At 35.8% G+C, this 19,014-nt stretch overlaps 4 protein-coding genes, 1 long non-coding RNA gene and 1 pseudogene across 5 annotated transcripts; 5 read left to right on the forward strand and 1 right to left on the reverse strand.

Moving 5' to 3' along the window:
• Positions 1–312: 312 nt before the first annotated feature.
• Positions 313–2,863, forward strand: PRXIIF (peroxiredoxin IIF). The gene is made up of 5 exons (XM_007034588.3): positions 313–661; positions 763–792; positions 1,343–1,501; positions 2,187–2,281; positions 2,531–2,863. The coding sequence occupies exons 1-5, from the start codon at positions 446–448 to the stop codon at positions 2,634–2,636; spliced, it is 606 nt and encodes a 201-aa protein (XP_007034650.3). The 5' UTR covers positions 313–445; the 3' UTR covers positions 2,637–2,863.
• Positions 2,864–3,735: 872 nt separating this feature from the next.
• Positions 3,736–5,235, forward strand: LOC18602922 (uncharacterized). Its single transcript, XR_016025969.1, has 3 exons — positions 3,736–3,966; positions 4,422–4,761; positions 4,899–5,235. It is a non-coding gene; the product is annotated as an uncharacterized LOC18602922 (long non-coding RNA).
• A 1,566-nt stretch (positions 5,236–6,801) lies between these two features.
• LOC148763359 (uncharacterized) lies at positions 6,802–7,762 on the forward strand. Its single transcript, XM_088805792.1, has 3 exons — positions 6,802–7,158; positions 7,272–7,393; positions 7,480–7,762. The coding sequence occupies exons 1-3, from the start codon at positions 6,802–6,804 to the stop codon at positions 7,760–7,762; spliced, it is 762 nt and encodes a 253-aa protein (XP_088661918.1).
• A 2,931-nt stretch (positions 7,763–10,693) lies between these two features.
• On the forward strand, positions 10,694–12,061 carry LOC18602923 (glucose and ribitol dehydrogenase-like). The gene is made up of 4 exons (XM_088805686.1): positions 10,694–10,831; positions 10,919–11,295; positions 11,392–11,750; positions 11,840–12,061. Exons 1-2 carry the CDS (start codon positions 10,709–10,711, stop codon positions 11,162–11,164), a joined length of 369 nt encoding a protein of 122 aa, XP_088661812.1. The 5' UTR covers positions 10,694–10,708; the 3' UTR covers positions 11,165–11,295; positions 11,392–11,750; positions 11,840–12,061.
• Positions 11,193–11,918, forward strand: LOC148763360 (NADPH-dependent aldehyde reductase 1, chloroplastic pseudogene; annotated as a pseudogene).
• A 762-nt stretch (positions 12,062–12,823) lies between the features above and the next one.
• RHF1A (RING-H2 group F1A) lies at positions 12,824–16,829 on the reverse strand. Its single transcript, XM_007034591.3, has 8 exons — positions 16,382–16,829; positions 15,389–15,435; positions 15,190–15,252; positions 14,946–15,057; positions 14,505–14,845; positions 14,075–14,170; positions 13,639–13,999; positions 12,824–13,218 (listed from the first exon to the last, which is right to left on the reverse strand). The coding sequence occupies exons 1-8, from the start codon at positions 16,571–16,573 to the stop codon at positions 13,207–13,209; spliced, it is 1,224 nt and encodes a 407-aa protein (XP_007034653.3). The 5' UTR covers positions 16,574–16,829; the 3' UTR covers positions 12,824–13,206.
• Positions 16,830–19,014: the final 2,185 nt, after the last annotated feature.

A 19,014-nucleotide genomic window follows, 5' to 3' on the forward strand; every position in this document is an offset into this window, starting at 1 on the left:
ATTCAGGCCCCAGATATGGCAAAACAACCTGTTGACAAATTCATGGGCAACACCCTAAGCTTTAAGGTATCAACCAGAGATGTTGCTACAGAAGCTTTAGATTGAGGAGGCTTTCAAATTTTCCAATTGTTTCTTTCTGATTTAAAAGAGACTTGAGAATCGGAACCGAATAGGGTCTGACCTTTAGAAATGTCTTGTCTTGTTCCCGAATCTCCCGACTTTTCATAGATTGGAACTAGACGTCAACTTTGCTTAGATAATGGGCCCAGTATCTTATTAACCCAACACTTTAAAGCCTGTTAGGACCGACCCATTTGCAAAACCCATTGTAGGAAATCTTCCACCATTTCCAGAATCTGTGGGAAGGCCAAGCCGAACCAGGGCGAGAGCGACCAAGCAAGTAAGCAGGCAAAGAATCCGGTACGAACAACCCCAGCGTAAGCCGATGGCTTCAACAATTCTAAAGCGAGTAACTTCATCTGCTATAAAATCAAGGCTGGAAAGTCTGCTAACCGGAGCGTCAAGAAGAAGCTACGCGTCGGTTGCAGCGGGGACTGACATAGTGAATGCCGCACCCGGTGTTTGCCTCCAGAAAGCTCGAAGCTGGGATGAAGGCGTCTCATCTAACTTCTCTACTACTCCTCTCAAAGATATTTTCACGGTTTGAGTTTACTTTTTCTATTAACAAATCATTTTTTTTAAATTATTTTATACCATTATGCATGGAGTAACTTTTTTTTTTAAAAAAAAATTGCATTTCAGGGCAAGAAAGTCGTCGTCTTTGGACTGCCTGTAAGTTGGTTTTTATTCGATTACAATTTTTTTCTTTATAAGCATATAACTTGCTTTTGGTAATTTGACTTGCTATAATTTTGTCACTTCGCATGGAAATGAGAAATGGAATTTGATTTTAATGGGAATGTGTTGGAAAAATCGAAGCTTGACATGTTCAGAACAATTCGGGAGGCATAACAAGTTATAATGATTTCTATGATTTTTTGAGACGTATATTAATTAATTCTGGAGGATTGTTATATTGATTATTTTCAATGAGGCGATAATGAAGGATTGGTTGCGGTACTATATACCTAATTTAAAATATATTCTGTGAATGAATTTTTATGAAGCAGAAAATGGTGGTGGACTGATTAGTTTATGTTGAGAGCAGGACTGAAAATCCTGAACGTTTTCAGATGTGTAAGTCTTACCAAATAGTTAACCAAAGACAATTTAACCAATACCTAAAGTGGAATGTGGATCTATTTGCTTTGTTAGTTTGTTGTTTTTGTTTAGAATGGCAATTCTATGAAGTTAGGGTTTATACTGTTTTGACATTTTGTAGGGAGCATACACTGGGGTTTGTTCGCAGCAGCATGTGCCTAGTTACAAAAAGAACGTTGATAAGTTCAAGGCTAAAGGAATTGATTCTGTCATTTGTGTTGCTGTTAATGATCCGTATACCATGAATGCCTGGGCAGACAAGCTTCAAGCTAAAGATGCGGTAAGTCATTTCAACATAATAATGTATGCTAACACCTGTACATTCTACGAATTCCTCCTTATATTGTTCAGTTGATTGTTGATGCGTGATATTGGTGCTCTGCAATTTGGATTTGTCATATTCATTTTTCTTTAGCTGGCTTTCTTTCTCAATTGTTATCTAGGGATCTGTGGAGATCTCATGATTTCTCTGCTGTCTAGGAAGATACTCATTCTTTTGTCCCATAAATTTATGACCACAAGCTCATGAACCACTAGTTTTGTAAGATCTTCAACTTTACTAAAGTAGTGGCAAATAGTAATTTGTGCATGTAATAAGTCAATCCTGAAATTTCCTAGCTGGAAAAAAAAAAAACATAAATTCTATCACCTCTGTTTGGTTACTAGGGGTACTGAAAGAAAGCAGATGAGCAAACAATGGTTTTGGCTGGCCAAATAACAAGTAAACGAACCTAATTTATTGCTATTAGTGTATTTCCCGCAAATTAGTTATTGTAATTTTGTAAATTAAACAGACTAGTCTACTGGTGATTAATAAAATTTGGACTTGACGATATGTTGTTAAGATTCTTTTCTCCTTTGAAGTGCATTAATGTGGGTGTAAGCAACATCTCCCAACCCCCTACTTTACCTTTTTCTCTCTCTTTCTTTTCTTTTCTCCTTCTCTATCCTTTTTCCCTTTACAGATTGAATTCTATGGGGACTTTGATGGAAGCTTCCACAAGAGCCTAGAATTAGAGAAAGATCTCTCTGCTGCTTTGCTTGGGCCTCGCTCTGAAAGGTACTTCTAGCACTATGCTCTTGTCCTTAGAATTATATATATATATATATATATCAAGGAAACAGCTATGACTTTCCACTCCTCGTATAATAATGGAGATGCGTCAGACCATGTTGAATATATGACTTTGTCCAGGGCTTTGGTTTTGAACATTCTTCAGAACAACAAACTGCTGCCTCTATTTATCATTTCATTGCTAAGGTTTCAGATTTTTATCAGCTACTAAGAATATTGTTGGTTTTTATGTAGATGGTCAGCATACGTAGTTGATGGAAAGGTTAAAGCTCTTAACGTAGAGGAGGCCCCATCTGACTTCAAGGTTTCTGGCGCAGAGGTTATTTTGGAACAGATATAAAGATGTTATAGAATCATGTTGCCACTCTGCACCGGCACTTTCTATATTATGCTAGTTACTTGTTGGCATAAAAATTCACTACTACTTTACTGAAGTTTTCAATCTTATCCTGGGGTGTCCCCATGGCTTAATTTCTGCTTGGAAACAAGTTCTCTGCACATATTGTGAGAAAATCTGATTGAATTTGGTTGAGAGATCAATAAGAGGTGTCCTCTCGTTTTTATGCTTGTGGTTGTGTTTCTTTGAACTCTGTTCCCCAATATTTCCCTTTTCATATCTCCTGCATATAATATCATGTATGTTTGATCATTTTGAATTGTTTTCATACCTTGATATACCCATGAATCGTGCTGTCATCAGTTGTATGACTGCTGCTATTTTGGAAATGAATTGTCTTGTTCTATCTCGATATGAACCCAGCAGTTAATGTACTTGTTTAGTCTTTCTTCCTTATATTTTTCTGTACATTTAAGAAAAGTCCAAAGAAAAATGGAATTTGAACTTTGAATGTCTATTTATTTTAGCTATTGGCAAAAGATGGTAAATGATTTGTTGAATGAATGAGGGTGGGAGACATGAAATCCTTTTGTTGTTGTTGTTGTTGTTGTATGTATGTATGTTTGTGAGACATGATATCATGGTTTAAGACCCCTAGACATGGTCAGGTTTTGAACAAAAGAAAAGTACTATTTCTATTCCATACTTACTACATCTTCCCAATCATTATACTGGAAACCGTTTTCGGTGGCAATTTGAGATATGATTACGTGAACGAAATCATGAATCTTATCCAAATCCAAAGCAGGAAATGGTACAAAGCAGGAAATGGAAGACGATATTTGCTCAAGATTGAGGTTTGGGGTTCTGCTTCATAGTCCCTACCTCTGAAATCTGACGCACCAATAAGGTAGGCCCAAGGCAAGATTACTGCACATGATTGTTAGCCTATAAACAGCCTTCTCTTCTTTACCAATATTTACTTGCTCAGAGCTCTCTCCACAGCGAGGCAAGGAATATGCCATGGGCCACCTCCACAGGCCATAAATCCTCAATACAAGCCAACCAGCTAGCTCCAAGTACGTTTAGTAGAGAGCAGTCTTGCATGGAATTATTGGTGACCTTATCTGTTCTCTTTTGTTTCTTATACTTGTCTATTCTAATCTGCATGGAAAGGTGGCACAGGTGATTACTGGAGGAGACGCCGGAATAGGAAGATCTGTATGCTACCATTCTGCTTTAGAAGCTGCAACCCTGGCCTTCACGTATGTCAAGGGCCAAGAGAACAGGGACAAGGATGATACTTTGCAAATGCTACAAGAAGAAAAGACCTGTGAGGCCAAAGACGCCTTAGCCATAGCCGCACATATCAGAACTGTAGGAGGGTTATTGAAGTTGTTGTAGAAGAATTAGGAAAGATCAATATCAATTAAGAGTTAATTAATTAAACTTAGATTAAAATAATACATTATTTTGATCAATTGCAAGTTGAGGGATGAACCAAGACTTATTACGATCCAATTTAAACTTTAACTCGTTTTAATTTAACAATAGAAATTTTAAATTGTACGGCTTCTTAACTTTTGCTTGAAAGAATTTTTTTTTTTTAATTGGAGAAAAGGGATTCGAACGTTACTTTTTAAGTAAGAAATTATATTTTAATTAATGAACCAAATGTTTTAATGCGTTTGAGAGAACGTTTGGTAACAATATTTCTCTTCTTTTTTCAAGTGTACGTAAACGACTAGACTTCCTTTTTTATTAATCAAAGAATTAAATTTGGTGCAGGCACGCTCTTGAGCACATGAAGAAGGAAGCTGCATTATGAACACAACACCAGTCCTTGGCTACACTGGTAGTCCAAAACAGCTTGGCTATGGTGCAAACCAAAGGAGCCATCGTGGGATTCACCAAGGGTCTGGATCTCAAAACTTGTGGAGAAGGGAGCTCCAGCCCGTCTGGAGCCCTCTGCAACCGGCATCCTTGCCTGTGGATTGGGTCAAGAGCCTAGAGAGTGAGGCTCAAATGGAAAGGGCAGCACAACCTTACGAAATCGCACCGTCTTTTAGTGTTCTTGGATCCTTCCAATGCTCTTCCTACTTCACTGGCCAGTTCTTCCATCTCAATGGTTAGTCTCCTCATCAGTCAATTGTGTCCTCCATGTTATTTTTTACGTCGCTATTTCCATTTTGATGCTGTATAAACCTGTAATGTTTTTATCTGAATATTACTGATGGACGATGGTATTGTTTGCTTATGTTGAAGGTGGAATGTGACGATCAGATCAACGCTTGAATGTATGTGAGGTGCAGTGGTGTTTTCTTGTGTGTATGAGTGTGAGCTATGCATGAACTGGGGCGGCTTGGAAGTCCAAGTTAGGTAGTGTGGATGTGCTCCGTATATAGAGAAAAGAAATTGTGGACATCATATGGGTTGATGTACAAGGAAAATTCGGAGGAAAAAAAATATAGATTCCACCTGCTTAAGTATGAAAATCGATTGCTTTAATTAAGGATGGAAATCGATTGAATGTAAACGTTGATGAAAGCTGATAGCCTGATGCTGAAAAGCTAGGAAAATTAAGTGTTCTGTTTGCTGATTACTCTCCGTTTCCAAACGGTACTGCTAAGTTCCTATTACCAGATTTTGATAAAGCGTTTAACTACAAAATCAATGAAAAAAAATTATGCAACCTCATCAATATGAGAAAGCATCAAAAATGTGGCAATTTTGCTGTAACAAATTCCTTGGGCAAATGGGCTTCTCCTCCATCTTCCTACACGGTTTTCCCTCTCTGGTTTTGATGCTTGTAGTTTTGTTTCTTTAACTTCCGATCCCCACACTTTCCCTGTAGGTAGCTAATGCTTTACTTTCCTAACTCCAGTCTTCGACAGATATACGTGTATGACCATTTTGACACCTTAATGCCCAACAATGGTGCTGCCATCAGATGCATGACGGCCGCTATTTTTGGTTTTTCTTTGGCCAACGAGTAAACGAAGCTATCACTATCAGTTACTGGTTTTCTTTTTAGCTATTGATTTAAAAGGGTAAAATGAGCTGAAGTTATGGTTTAAGAACCCTCCATCGACGATGTTGTTTGTTAAGTTTTTAGACTTTGGAAAAACCTGAAGCACACAGATTTTTACCTGTTTGAGCAATGGAGAAAAGTGTTGAGAATTCAGTGATTCTAGCTGGTAAAGAAGAAAAAGAAAAATTGGGCGTGAATCAACAGCTTGTTGAAGGAAGAAAGGAGCTAGGGAACGGTATCGGTTTATTTCTTTAGTTAATGAGTGATTGAAACACTTAAAAAGTCTTGTTGTTTTGGTTGTTTGTTTTAAGTTGGCTTAAACGCCTAAGAATTGTGTCGTGTTGCTTGGTTTTTGTAAGCTGAAAAGCCACGTGTTTTTTTAGTCTGTTTCTTTTGTTTTCATAGTCATTAAAATGTCCGTTGTAAAGCAGCTATATTTCTATGTCTAGAATACTGTCCTCAGCTATTTTTTCTCATCGTTTTTCCATTCTCCGATGCCAGTTTACAAGGCTATGGTTGTTACTATCATATATAATATATATACTAAAATGAAAAGTACTGAAGGTGGTTTTTTCACCCAAATTGTTTTTCCCAATCTTTTCCTTTAGCTTCTCTGGTTTTTGTTGTTTTGGCTCTCTTTGCTTTAAAACCATCCTTGATTTATCATAAATTTCTTCATGGTATCAAAGCTCTAAATTGATCTTAAAGGACTATTTTTCATTTGGTTCTCACCCTTTTTCGATTTCTAGATTTTATTCTCTGTATTGTGATTCATGGCTACAGTTGGGTTTAGTACCTTTGCTCTTTCAGTTTTTACTAGAGAAAATTATGTGTTCCAGTCGATGAAGATGCAGTCCAACCTAAGGCCTTCAATCTCTGAGAGGTGGTGGAGACCGGGACAGAACCAGTGCAAAGGCACGCCAATCAACATTGGCTCTGATAAGACAGTTTGAAGAAGATAAGGTAAAGAGGTATAAAGCTCTATCCTGCTTACAATCTGTAGTATCTAATGATATTTTTGCTAGGATAATGTATTTAAATAACCCAAAAGAAATCTGGGATCATTTAAAGGAAGAATTCCATGGTAGTGACAAAACTAGAAAAATTCAAGTCTTCAATCTGATTAGGCAATTTGAGATGTTAACCATAGATGATAGTGAGACTATCAGAAAGTTTCCTGGTCAGATGATGGGAATAGTAAATCAACTTAGGCTGTTGGGTAAAAAGATGACTGAAGAAAAGCTGCTTAATAAGATGTTGGTAGGATTACCTAAGAGATATGAGTTTAAGATATCTTATTTAGAGGACTCTAGGGATCTTGGACAGATGACTTTGAAGGAGTTAGTCAATACACTAGAAGGGTTAAAGCAAAGAAAAACTTTTAGGCAAAAATGCCTCACTGAAAATGCCCTAGTTGCCAAAACCAAAAATTTGAAGGCTAATAGCAGTAACTCTAGGAGGACTGGTGTTGACAAGAAAGATAAAGGGAAGAAAGTTGATGAAAAAAGAAATGGGGATCATAGGAAATCATTTCCATCATGTTCTCACTGCAAAAAGACAAATCATATGGAAAAGTATTGCTCGTTTAGACCAAATGTTAAATGTAGGAAATGTCACCAGCAAGGACATGTAAAAAAGTATGCAAAAGCAAGGGCAAGAATGCTGATGAGAAAGTTGTTGTGGTTGAAGAGCTTAAAGTAGAAGATGAAGTTCTGTTTATGGCTAATAAGTTAGATAATGAAGAGAAAAAAGACATCTAGTTGCTGGACAGTAGCTATTCAAACTACTTGACTGGTTGCAAGGAAATTTTATCAGTTTGCATGAGAGTTTTATAACTCAAATGGAAATAGAAAATGGTGATATGTTGCTAATCTTTGGAACTGGTACAGTGGGAATGCAGACATTTGGGGAAATCAAATCAGTTGCAAATGTTCATTTTGCTCCTGATGTAAGTCAAAACTTACTGAATGTAGGTCAGCTAGTGGATGAAGCCTTTGAATTAAACTTCAAAGACAAGGCTTGCACAGTAAAGGATCCAGGTGGAATAGAACTCTTCACAGTAGGAATGAGAAACAAATGTTTCCCATTAAATGGATGAAAATTAAGCATACTGCTTACAGTTGCACCTTGACTGATACAGAATTGTGGCACAGACGGTTTGGTCATGTGAATTATGGTTCACTAAGGTTGATGACTTTTGATAACTTGGTTGATGCTTTGCCCTTCATGGCAATCATGAAAAAATTTGAGAAGTGTGTCAGTATGGGAAGCAAAGAAAAGTCTCATTTCCAAAAACTAGAGTTTAAAATGCAACATGTAAACTGCAACTACTGCATACAGATCTTGAAGGACCTATAAAGACTCCATTCTTGAATGGAAGTAAGTACTATATACTTTTTATTAATGATAATACAAGGTTCTGTTGGATATATTTCATGAAAATGAAATCTAATGCTTTAAGTGTGTTCACTAAGTTTAAAGCTTTAGTTGAAAATCAAATGAGTTTGGTTGTAAAAAAGCTCAAGAGTGATAATAGGACTGAGTATACTGCTATGGAGTTTGAAGATTATTTAAGCAAAGATTATTTAAGCAAGTTTGGCATTGTGTATCAACTGACTATTTCATAGAGCTCTCAAGAGAATGATGTGTCAGAAAGGAAGAACAGGACCTTGATGGAAATGGCTAGGTGCTTGTTATTTAGAAAGAAGTTGCCTAAGTCATTGTGGGCAGAAATAGTTGACACTACTAACTATCTACTAAATTTGACACTTACTAAAGCCTTGGTAGGTAAAACACCCATGAAGCCTGGTGCAATACAAAACCTTCAATCAAACATATGAAAGTCTTTGAATGCATATGCTTTGCCAAGATTCCAGATGCAAAAAGGACCAAGGTGGATAGTAAGTCTCTTTTAGCTATTCATCTTGGATATAGTGAAATATCAAAAGGATATAAACTCCTGGATGTGAAAAATATATAGTTATTTATAAGTAAAGATGTGGTGTTTGGTGAGAACAAGATGTGAAATTGGGAATCGAAATCTGTTGAAGGTTCAAAGAATTCTATTATTGCTGCTAATATGTTGCCATAAGATGAATTTGACTTAAACACATATGATGTGGATGAGATTCCTATGAGAGGAACTAGGAGTCTGGAAGACATATATGCCAAGTGTCATTTGGCAATCACTGAACTTGGTTTTTATGTTGAAGCTGCTTCTGATGAGCATTGGAAACAAGCAATGGAAGTGAAATGATGATGATAAAGAAGAATAAGACCTAGTTACTAGTAGACAGGCTTAAAAATCACAATGTCATAGGTGTTAAGTGGGTTTTCAGAACCAAATTAAATCCAGATGGATCTATTAACAAATACAAAGCCAAACTTGTAGTTAAAGGCTTAGCACAAGTTTATAGTGTAGACTACTTGGAAACTTGTGCACCTGTGGCCAGACATGACACCATCAAATTGCTGGCAACTTTGTCTATAAGAAACGGATGACTCATCTATATGGCCTCAAATAGGCACCAAGGGCTTGGTATGAAAGAATGGATGATCATCTATTGAACCAAGGATTCATCAGAAATACTGTTGTAGCAACTCTCTATATAAAGAAGGTAAATGATATAGTCAAATTGATAGTAGCATTGTATGTTGATGATTTGCTTGTCATTGGTCCAAAGACTGAAAACCTAACTGAGTTTAAGTCTCATATGCTAAAAGACTTTGAAATGACTGACTTAGGACTAACGTCTTATTTCCTGGGGATGGAATTTATTCAATCCTCCAATCATATATTCATTCATCAATCCAAGTCTTGTCGTTTTGGTTGTTAGTTTTAAGTTGGCTTAAACGCCTAAGAATTCTGTCGTTTTGCTTGGTTTCTATAAGGTTGAAAAGCCACGTGTTTTTTGAATCTGGTTCTTTCGTTTTCATAGCCGTTAGAATGTCCATTGTAAAGCATAGAATTCCATATTTGGAAACCTATGCTTAACTATTTTTCCTCATCGTTTTTTCATTCGCCAATGCCGATTTACAAGGCTATGGTTGTTACTGTCGTATATATAATAATATGAAAAGTAGTGAAGGTGATTCCCAATCTTTTTTAGCTTCTCTGATTTTTGTTGATTCGGCTCTCTTTGCTTTAAAACCATCCCTAATTTATCAGAAATTTCTTTAAAAAGTACTACTACTAGTATAATACTATGTCAATTCCCTCTCCAATTGAATTTGTTACAAAGTAGAATTAACATTTAACCTTTCCACAATCAATGCATCCTAACACAACTAGGGGACTACCATGCCACATTCTAACACTCAACATTTTCAACGTATCTCTTCCGAAGCCATTTGGCATCAGCATTTTCCAGGCAACACAAGAACTAACTGAAAGGACAAGTGGAAAATGATAAGTTTGACAAGCCTCTCTTTCTAATACCATGAAACTCTAGATCTCTAAAGCAAATTCGGGATATTGATTAGGAGGTTTAGCTAGTGGTATCCTGGTGCAACTTTGAGATGTCCACAAAATGCCAACCGTTTAGTCGGCCAATAGTCTACTACTCAGCCACATAGTGATGCGATTACGTGAATGAAAACATGAATCTTGTTCAAATCCAAAACAGGGAAAGGGAAAAACGACAATGCTGAAGATTGAGGTGGTATGCCGGCCACTCCATGGTCCATGCCGACCTCAGAAATGTAGCTCTTCCACCATGGACAAAGCTAATACCCTATCAAAAACAGACGTGTCCTCTTAGTTGTTCATTATATGGTAAAACTTCCCTAACACGTATGCAGCAGGCACTGTTTACGCCGCACACTGCATGAGTCCACTTGACCCACCAATAAGATAGGCCCAGGGGCCATGTGGGTCATGCATCAAAATCACAGCACGTGTCTCACTGCTTGACAATGTTATGCTGTTAAAAACTTTGCACGCACAATCCACAGTCACTTGTTCACTGCTCTCTCCAGCTTCGAAGCCTTATTTTTCTTTATAGTACTAGCATTTTGAGATAGATAATAAACTCTGCAGTCACTTATGGCAAGCAGTGGGCAAAAGTTTCTATTGAAGAAGCAAGAAACACAACCAGGCAAAGAACATGTCATGAAGCCACTTCCACAGGCCATAAACCCTGAATACAAGCCTTCCAACAAGCCCCGAGTAAGCTTACTGGAGAGGAAATTTGCAGTCCTGCATGAAAATGCTGATGTTATAACTTATTTAGTTTCTTATTTTTCATGTCTGCAGGGAAAGGTGGCACTGGTGACTGGAGGTGACTCTGGAATAGGAAGAGCTGTATGCTACTATTTTGCTTTAGAAGGTGCAACCGTGGCCTTCACGTATGTTAAGGGCCAAGAGGAAAAGGACAAGGATGATACTCTTCTTATGCTACAAGAAGCAAAGACCAGTGACGCAAAACAGCCTCTAGCCATAGCTGCTGATATTGGATATGATGAGAACTGCAAGAGGGTTATTGACGTAACTGTGGAATAGTACGGGAAGATCGATATTCTGGTGAACAATGCAGCTGAACAGCATTTCACCAACACAGTTGAAGAAATTACTGAGCCCCAGCTTGACAGGGTGTTCAGAACCAACACTTGCTCTCAGTTCTTCATGTGTAGGTAAGGATCCTCTCTCTCTCTCTCTCTCTCTCTTTGATTGCTTGCATTGGACACTCCAACAAAATGCTATAGAAACACTTAAAATTTGGTGGGCAGGCATGCTCGAAAGTACATGAAAGAAGGGTAAGCTATTATCAACACGACATCCCTCAATGCTTGCACAGGGGATCCAACAGTGCTAGACTACTGCGCCACAAAAGTGGCCATTGTGGCATTCACCAGTGGCCTGGTTCTCCAGCTGGTGAAGAAGGGAATCCGCGTCAACGGCGTGGCCCCAGGTCCTGCCTGGACTCCACTGCCATCAGCATCCTTGCCTGAGGAAATGATCAATAACTTCGGGAGTGAGGTTCCCATGGGAAGGGCAGCACAACCCTACGAAATTGCACCGTGTTACGTGTTCCTGGCATCCCCTCAATGCTCTTCCTACTTCAGCGGCCAGTTTCTCCATCCCAATGGTCAATCTTCTGATCAGCTTAATAAATAGAACGTTGAATATTTGTTTAAACATATTCTCATATTGCTGATTGTATTGTTTGTATTGCAGGTGGGATGGTCATCAACACTTGATCCTGATCATTAACTGCATTCCAGCTCGTGTACTCTATGTGTGTGAGGGAGTGTGAACTTTTTTCATGTTTAAATAAAATGGAAACAATGTAGGACTGCGGGGGCTTGGTTGGTGCCTAAGTCCAATAGTGAATGTGTGAAGTGTGCTTTACATACGGGTTTATGTACAAGAAATAAAGATTTGAGAATTCCTAAGCCATGATCATTTACGAATTACGATCATGTTCTTCTATATTAGATACCAATCCCATTTCAGGTTCCACTTGCTTTAAAAATGGAAAATTGATTAAATATCAATTTTTTTTTATATGGAGTACTGGAAGTGACACTCAAAGCTAATATAGCTATTGAAGAAATTAACAATTTTTTTGGAAATTTAACGAGAAAAGCAAGTTCATAAAAAGATGAGAGAAGAGAAAAAAGAATCGATTCAAGGTAGAACTTTTTCATAGGAGGCCCACGGCTTATATAATATGCAGGAATAATGTTAGATAATAACATGTAAAAGAACGAAAAGATTAATGCGTGAGACAGATGGAAATAAAAAGTGGGATCCAATCTAACTTAATTAGATAAATATTGGGTAGAAACGTAGGCTAAAACATATAAAAAGTTTCTGATTTTAATATTTATGACGTTCTCTTTAAAGTTCGGCTAAGTTGCATTTTGGGTTGAAGCCCGGACGCATAAGCTTCAGCCCAATGCTAGAAAGAGTTAGCCCAGCAATATGATCTGTTTCTTCACCTCCAACTCCCACCTCGCTTTTCTTTAACATGTACCCAAAAAAAACACACACACACACACACAAAACCCTCCACTTTCTCTGATAAGATCTAATTGGACTTTAAAAGGTATTAGGCTGCACTTTCTTTCTTTCTTTCTTTCTTTTTAATTCTGCTGGGCTGCTCCAAGTAAGAATCTAGGGTAAAAAGAAGGTAGGAATGCAATTTTAGAATATACCTAAACGTCATAAACAGAGGCATTTTTTTAAAATTAAATAGCCCGAATAAATAGAGAACAGAAAAAGCTGAATGTCAAACTCCTCTGTAAAACCAGAATGCAAACAGCACAGACCAAATAGGAGAGAAGATGAATGCTTTAACAATTCTTGCTTTCTTACTACACCTACCAGTGTTTTATGACAAAAGAAAATGTTGGTGTCAGGACAATTTATGGTGTATGTACCATCCAACTTGGGGAATCTTTGCAAGATATAGGCAATGCAGGACGCGAACCAACCGGCAAATTGGTTTCCTCACTGTAACATCACTTGCATTAAATAGCCTCTTCCAAAACAAAATGTTAACTGCCACAACCAACCAGCCAATGACATAATCAACAGCATCATTGTCCTCTCTGGAAGACAAGAATATCATGATTAGTAATGCTACACGCAAAATTAAATCCCTGACTACGGAATGCTTTTGAATATATCAAAATTTTGTCTATACTTCAATACAATGTTCCTTATGTCTTAGAAATTGACCACAAAACGGCATTCAGATGGAGCACAAAAACAAATGCAAAATTTATTTTCATAACGAACCAGTGGTTTTCTTAAAAGCTGGTTGCTCACCCACCCCATCCCCACCCACTTTTTTCCAATATCATGGGAATAATTCAATGCATTATACAGATTTAAAAGATCTCTGTCTTGACAATTTAAAAACGGCCATCTTTCCTAAGAGAATATTGCTGGGTTATGCTTGATCATATGAGCAACTAATTAGCAGCAATGAGTTGATGGAATGACATTCTGAGAAAAGTGGGTCATACCTGGGTGCGAGAAACTTCAACTTTGCCTGGGATGGTACAAGAGGAATAAGATGGTTCTTCTGAATTTAAACCATGATTGAATTCCGCACAGTTCTTATTAAGACCCTGAGCAATAACATTTTCTTGCACTCCCTTTCCCTTAAATAAAATGTTTGAGGTACCGCCAGTGCCACCAGAAACAGGTATAGAAGCTCCAGGTCTTTTCGTAGCAATATCTAGACGTTCAATCATTTTTGCAACGCCAGCAATCCCCGCACTCATCTCCCGCTGCACTCCCTTGCTGAGCTCCTTAACAGAGTTATTACGAGCAAGAAGCTTCTCTTTCAGACCTCTGGTACCTTTAGAAATAGATTCCTTGTATCTGTTACAATACATCCATGCCATTAGCAACACATAGTTATCAGTCTCAAACAAACCTGAATTGAAACACAAGTACCTGGCTGAAGCAATGGACCATTTTGATTTGATAGACTCTGTGAAAGAGAATGTTTCAGATGAGCTTGGTCTATGTGGAGTATCCACTTGTGGCTGCCTGAAGAAAACAAAGAACAATGATCAAAGGACTTAAAGGTTGTATAAAAAGTAATGCAAGTGAATACCAATGACCACTACAAACAGAAGAATACTTCAGAGAAATACCATTTAGAGATGCACATAAAAATACGATAACAAACTGCTATTATCATGGTCATCATAAAAAATTGATAGAAAACAGCTGAGAGCCACGGCATAAGATCTGTAGAGCATGAATAATATAAACCTCATGCGTTCCATGTTGGAAGCAAATTTTCAGGATGTTCTTCCAACGGGACATACTACAATAAGCAAGTTGAGAACAGGCTAGGAATCCAAGAGAAAATAATTACCTTGAATCGATAGCCTTATCTCCACTGACAGCAGAACTAGAGACCACATCAACAGATGGGTTCACAGGCAATGGAGGGTCAACATTTGGTATGACAGAAGCCAGTGAATCAGGCTGACTTAACCCATACCTTAAGTTTTGGCATTCATCTGGTGAAGTTGGATTTGTCTGCTGTGTGTGCAGCATATGTTCAGGAGAGGTAAAAAAAAGAACTTGAGAAGGGTCAAGCCCAAAAGATCTTTGCCTTTCCCTTCTGCGAACATAACGAGCTCTGCTCGCAGCAGCAGCTAGATGCTGCAAAATGCGTTCATCAAAGTCTGAGTCATCTGAATGAGATGCATCCTGAGAACAAAACAACATGCTATCATTAAAATATTCTTGTTGAGCTTAATACTCAGCATAAAAATGAATATAAAGGTTCAAAAGGAACCAAATAAATCACCTCCTCAGCACCAAAACCGTCATGGAAATGATGAAAATCTATGAGAACAGCAGGAGAAGGGTTCCTTGACCTGCAGTGCCTTTCAATCCTGACAGTATCTAGAAGCTCTTGGCTGCAAAGATGCATGCATATAAACAAAAAATCACTGATTAGCTGGTTGGTTTCCACTCATAAGTAATTGATGAATTTAATGCATGTATGTAGAGAGTTAGAGAGGAGGGATGGGAATTAACAACTTATACACCTGGCAGGATCTTTCAGGACAAACGATTGCCAACATATTGGGCACTCTTTGCTTCTCTGTGACCTAGTGGTACACAAGTTCAATTAGGAAATGACAGAATTAAAAACATAGAACTATTATATTATTGCATTCCTGGGCAAATATGTAAGAAACCATGTTTCCTAGATAAGTATAATCTAAAACTGAGAGAGACACCTACCATTCAAGAATGCATTGAAGATGGTATTCATGTCTACAACTGGTAACCTGAAACAGAGAAAAGGGTTAAGAAAGTTTAATCCCTTAAACAACCACCTGCAGGAGTGCAAACAAAACCAGATAAAAGGCATGTACTATAAGTCTATAACATAAAATAAGTAACATCATCCAGATGCAACTCTACAGAAGATTGAGATGAAAACAAGTGAAAGTACTCGAACGTAATTTAGCATTCATCTTCTCAATACTAGGACTAATAGTAAAGCATTTCTCCTTAAAAAAAAAAAAGTAACTAAATGATATGCATGTTAAACAATTACCCAGCACCCACACTATTAGAATTAGTAATAAAAAATTAAATCCATCTTGAATCCATGTATATTTTTGAGCAAATTATATCCCCAAAGAGGAGAGAGGTAAATAGAGTCCATACATCAAGCCGTCTAAAGAATAGATATAAAAGACATATATCCTTCACTCACATAAAGGATTGCTATATGTTTGTGTGTGTGTGTGTGTATATATACGGCGAGAGTTGGGGGAAAACGAAAGCATTCTTCGAAGTTAATTGAGCTAATAATAGATCGAATCGAACAGTAAAGATCAGTGATCACTTTCCATCTTAAAATTTTGAAAATGTAAGAAACTGATCGCAATCAATGTTACAATCTCGCATGCTACAAATCATAACGTTTCACAAAATTAATATGAACAGTCCACCAAACTCTTCCACTTCGATGATCAATTTATTTGGATCATTTGGTTATCAATTAAGATAATTGATTTAGGAAAACAATAAATTATCACTAAGCAGTAGTTCCAAAATGCTAATTAAACAGTGACAAAATCTCAAAGAACTACGATCAACAAAAAGTATTATCAACCAGCTCGATCATTACTGAACAAACAAAAAGTAAACAGAACTGGTTAATCAAAATATATTAAAAAAAAGAAAAAAAAAGTATATAAGACGAGAAAGAGTGATGATTAGTACAGTGGCAGGGTCTTGAGCAGAGAAAGGCTCGAGACAGATACTGCAACCGTCTTCGGAACCATCGTCAAGTACTCCTCCGTAAGACGACGACGGTGGCGACGATGATGAAGCAGCCATTAATGCGATCGGCTTCTCGAGCATGGAGCAAGAAGAATCAACAGCAGCAGAAGGAGAGGAAGTGAAATCCGCCATTGAAACCAAACGTGTTTGGCAGAGCAAAGAAGAGAAACGGAGTTTTGATAGAGAGGAATCGAGAATGCGGAAGAAGGAAGAAGCAAGGAACCCTAGAAAAAGCCAGTGTTTGGTTTCCGATGAGAAAAGTAAGTGGTCAAAGAAAAGAATTTTAATTTTATTTTGAGAATAAACTGAAAAAGAGGCAAAAGGCAGAAAACGCAGGCGGAGGGGAAAAAGATAAACCGATTCAGACGGTTTGATTTTCGATGGAATCAATCAACATAACCTTTTTCCAATCTCTGTAATCATTAATTAATTAATTAATTCTGATTAATTATTTCTCACTTTTTTAGATTATACTGTTTTCCGTTTCACACTCCACTTCTTTCTACGCAAGGGTAAGATGCTCCGATTTGTTCTCGACTGGCTTGTTACAGATTTCGGCTTTTAATTTCATTAAATTAAATTCACACAAATCAAAATCTTTCCATTTCCGCATTCTTTTTCTCTCACTAATAGATTTTCTTTCCAATTTGAGAAGTAAATTATATAAAATTGGATCATACTTACACAGTCAAAATCAACTCTCTCTTTTTTTTTTCTCACAAATTTTATTCACATTTTCAATCATTGAACATGAAATCTATTAATTATAATATTATATATAATATATATGCTTTAAGCCTAAACAAAATATATTTAGATCTTATATAAAACTTTTTAAATATATATATCTATAAAAGATTTATATGTTAGTTTAAAAATTATTGTAAATTAACCTCATTAGAAAAGAAATATTAACGGTCAATATATAAAAGTCAAAGAGTTATTTTTAAAAGTTGCATGAGACCATTATTTACATTTGAAAATTAAAAAAAGGTCTTTAATATCTTAATAGTTAATGGATTATTAGACCTATTAAATGGTTTTAAATTTTGAAATTAAATATTTTTTTACTTATGTTTTGTGAGGATAACTAAAAACTCGAGATATCAAAGTTTATCTCTTTTATTCCTTTTTAAAATTTTAAAATACAAAAATATATTATCTTTTAACATTTTTTTTATTCCCTTTCGATTTATTGGAGAAGGTGAAAACCAAACAATAGAATAGAAAAGAAAAAAATGCTAAAATCAATAGAGATGTGAGATATACTTACTATAAAATTTTGCTATTATAATATCTTAGAAGTGTAGCCAGGTAAATTGAATGTTGGCAAGTATTATTTCAAATAAATTGAATCAAATATTATTTGAAAATTATTTTGTTGTTACTAATTTAGTAATTTAATTACTTGTTTCTAAGTAATAGTTCAAAAAAAGTAAAAATTATACTTATACTGTTGCTCTTTATAATTTAATTACTCAAATTTCAAAATTCATAATGTTACCTTTATCTTAATCAGTCTCTTTTTGTAATAGTATTCTAATTATTCAAAAATTATAGTAAATTTTAATAACATTGTAAAAGATAATCAAGAATTTTTAATACATTTTGGTGTACCAATATTTTAATACAGCATAATATCTTTAAAAAATATATAAAATAGATTGAATAATTTAGTTTCACAAGTAATAAGTAAAAAATAAAAATAAAAAGTCTCAATTTCACTTTACACTCTTTTTTTTTTTTCCTTTTTTCACCAACAAGTTATTTAAATCTTATCTAATTGAATAAATTGCCCAACTTCAAATCAAATCACTTGTATATTTTTTTTTTTTGAATAGCAAATCACTTGTATTAAGTAAAATGAAATTCTCATTGGCATTTAATTACATATTGCTTCTAAGGTAGGGAAGCATGTTACCACCTACCAACCTCCTTTTTAATCCCACCGAAAGGTCGAGAATCCACTTTCAAACTTCTCTTTACATTATCTGCTTTGTTCATACAACTTTGCTTTAAGAACGGATCAAATTGAAATTTGGCTGCCATTGAAAGTAGCTTTAACACTGACTTTTGTTCATGGCTCAAAAAATTAAAAATGAAAGGTAGCTTTAAAAATAAATAAATAAATGCTCAAATTGAGAATAATTATTTAGATATTTTTTAAATTAAGGGTCAAACATTTTAATTGTAATAATTAAAAGTTAAACATTTTTAGTTTTTTATAATTAAGGATTAAAGTAAGAAGTGTCAGACGCTTATAAACTAAATGTTTTTAATTCATGATGTGAATATTAAATTTTTAACATGACTTATATTAACTAAATTTTTAATATAACGTATAATAATTATATTTTTAACGTGTAGCAATTATTTATAACATGATATTTAGTGATTAAATTTTAAAATATAGTATGTAACACTACATTTTTTAAAACTGTCATGTCATCAATTCATGTGATTTTTTATATACTTCATTTATCTGTCAACTTAATTATTAATTATAAAAATTAAAAAATATTTAATTCTTAATTATTACAATTAAAATATTTAACTCATAGTTAAAAAAAAAA

The sequence above is a fragment of the Theobroma cacao genome, chromosome 4 (assembly GCF_053813885.1).
Source record: "Theobroma cacao isolate CCN51 chromosome 4, ASM5381388v1, whole genome shotgun sequence".
Classification (NCBI taxonomy): Eukaryota; Viridiplantae; Streptophyta; class Magnoliopsida; order Malvales; family Malvaceae; genus Theobroma; species Theobroma cacao.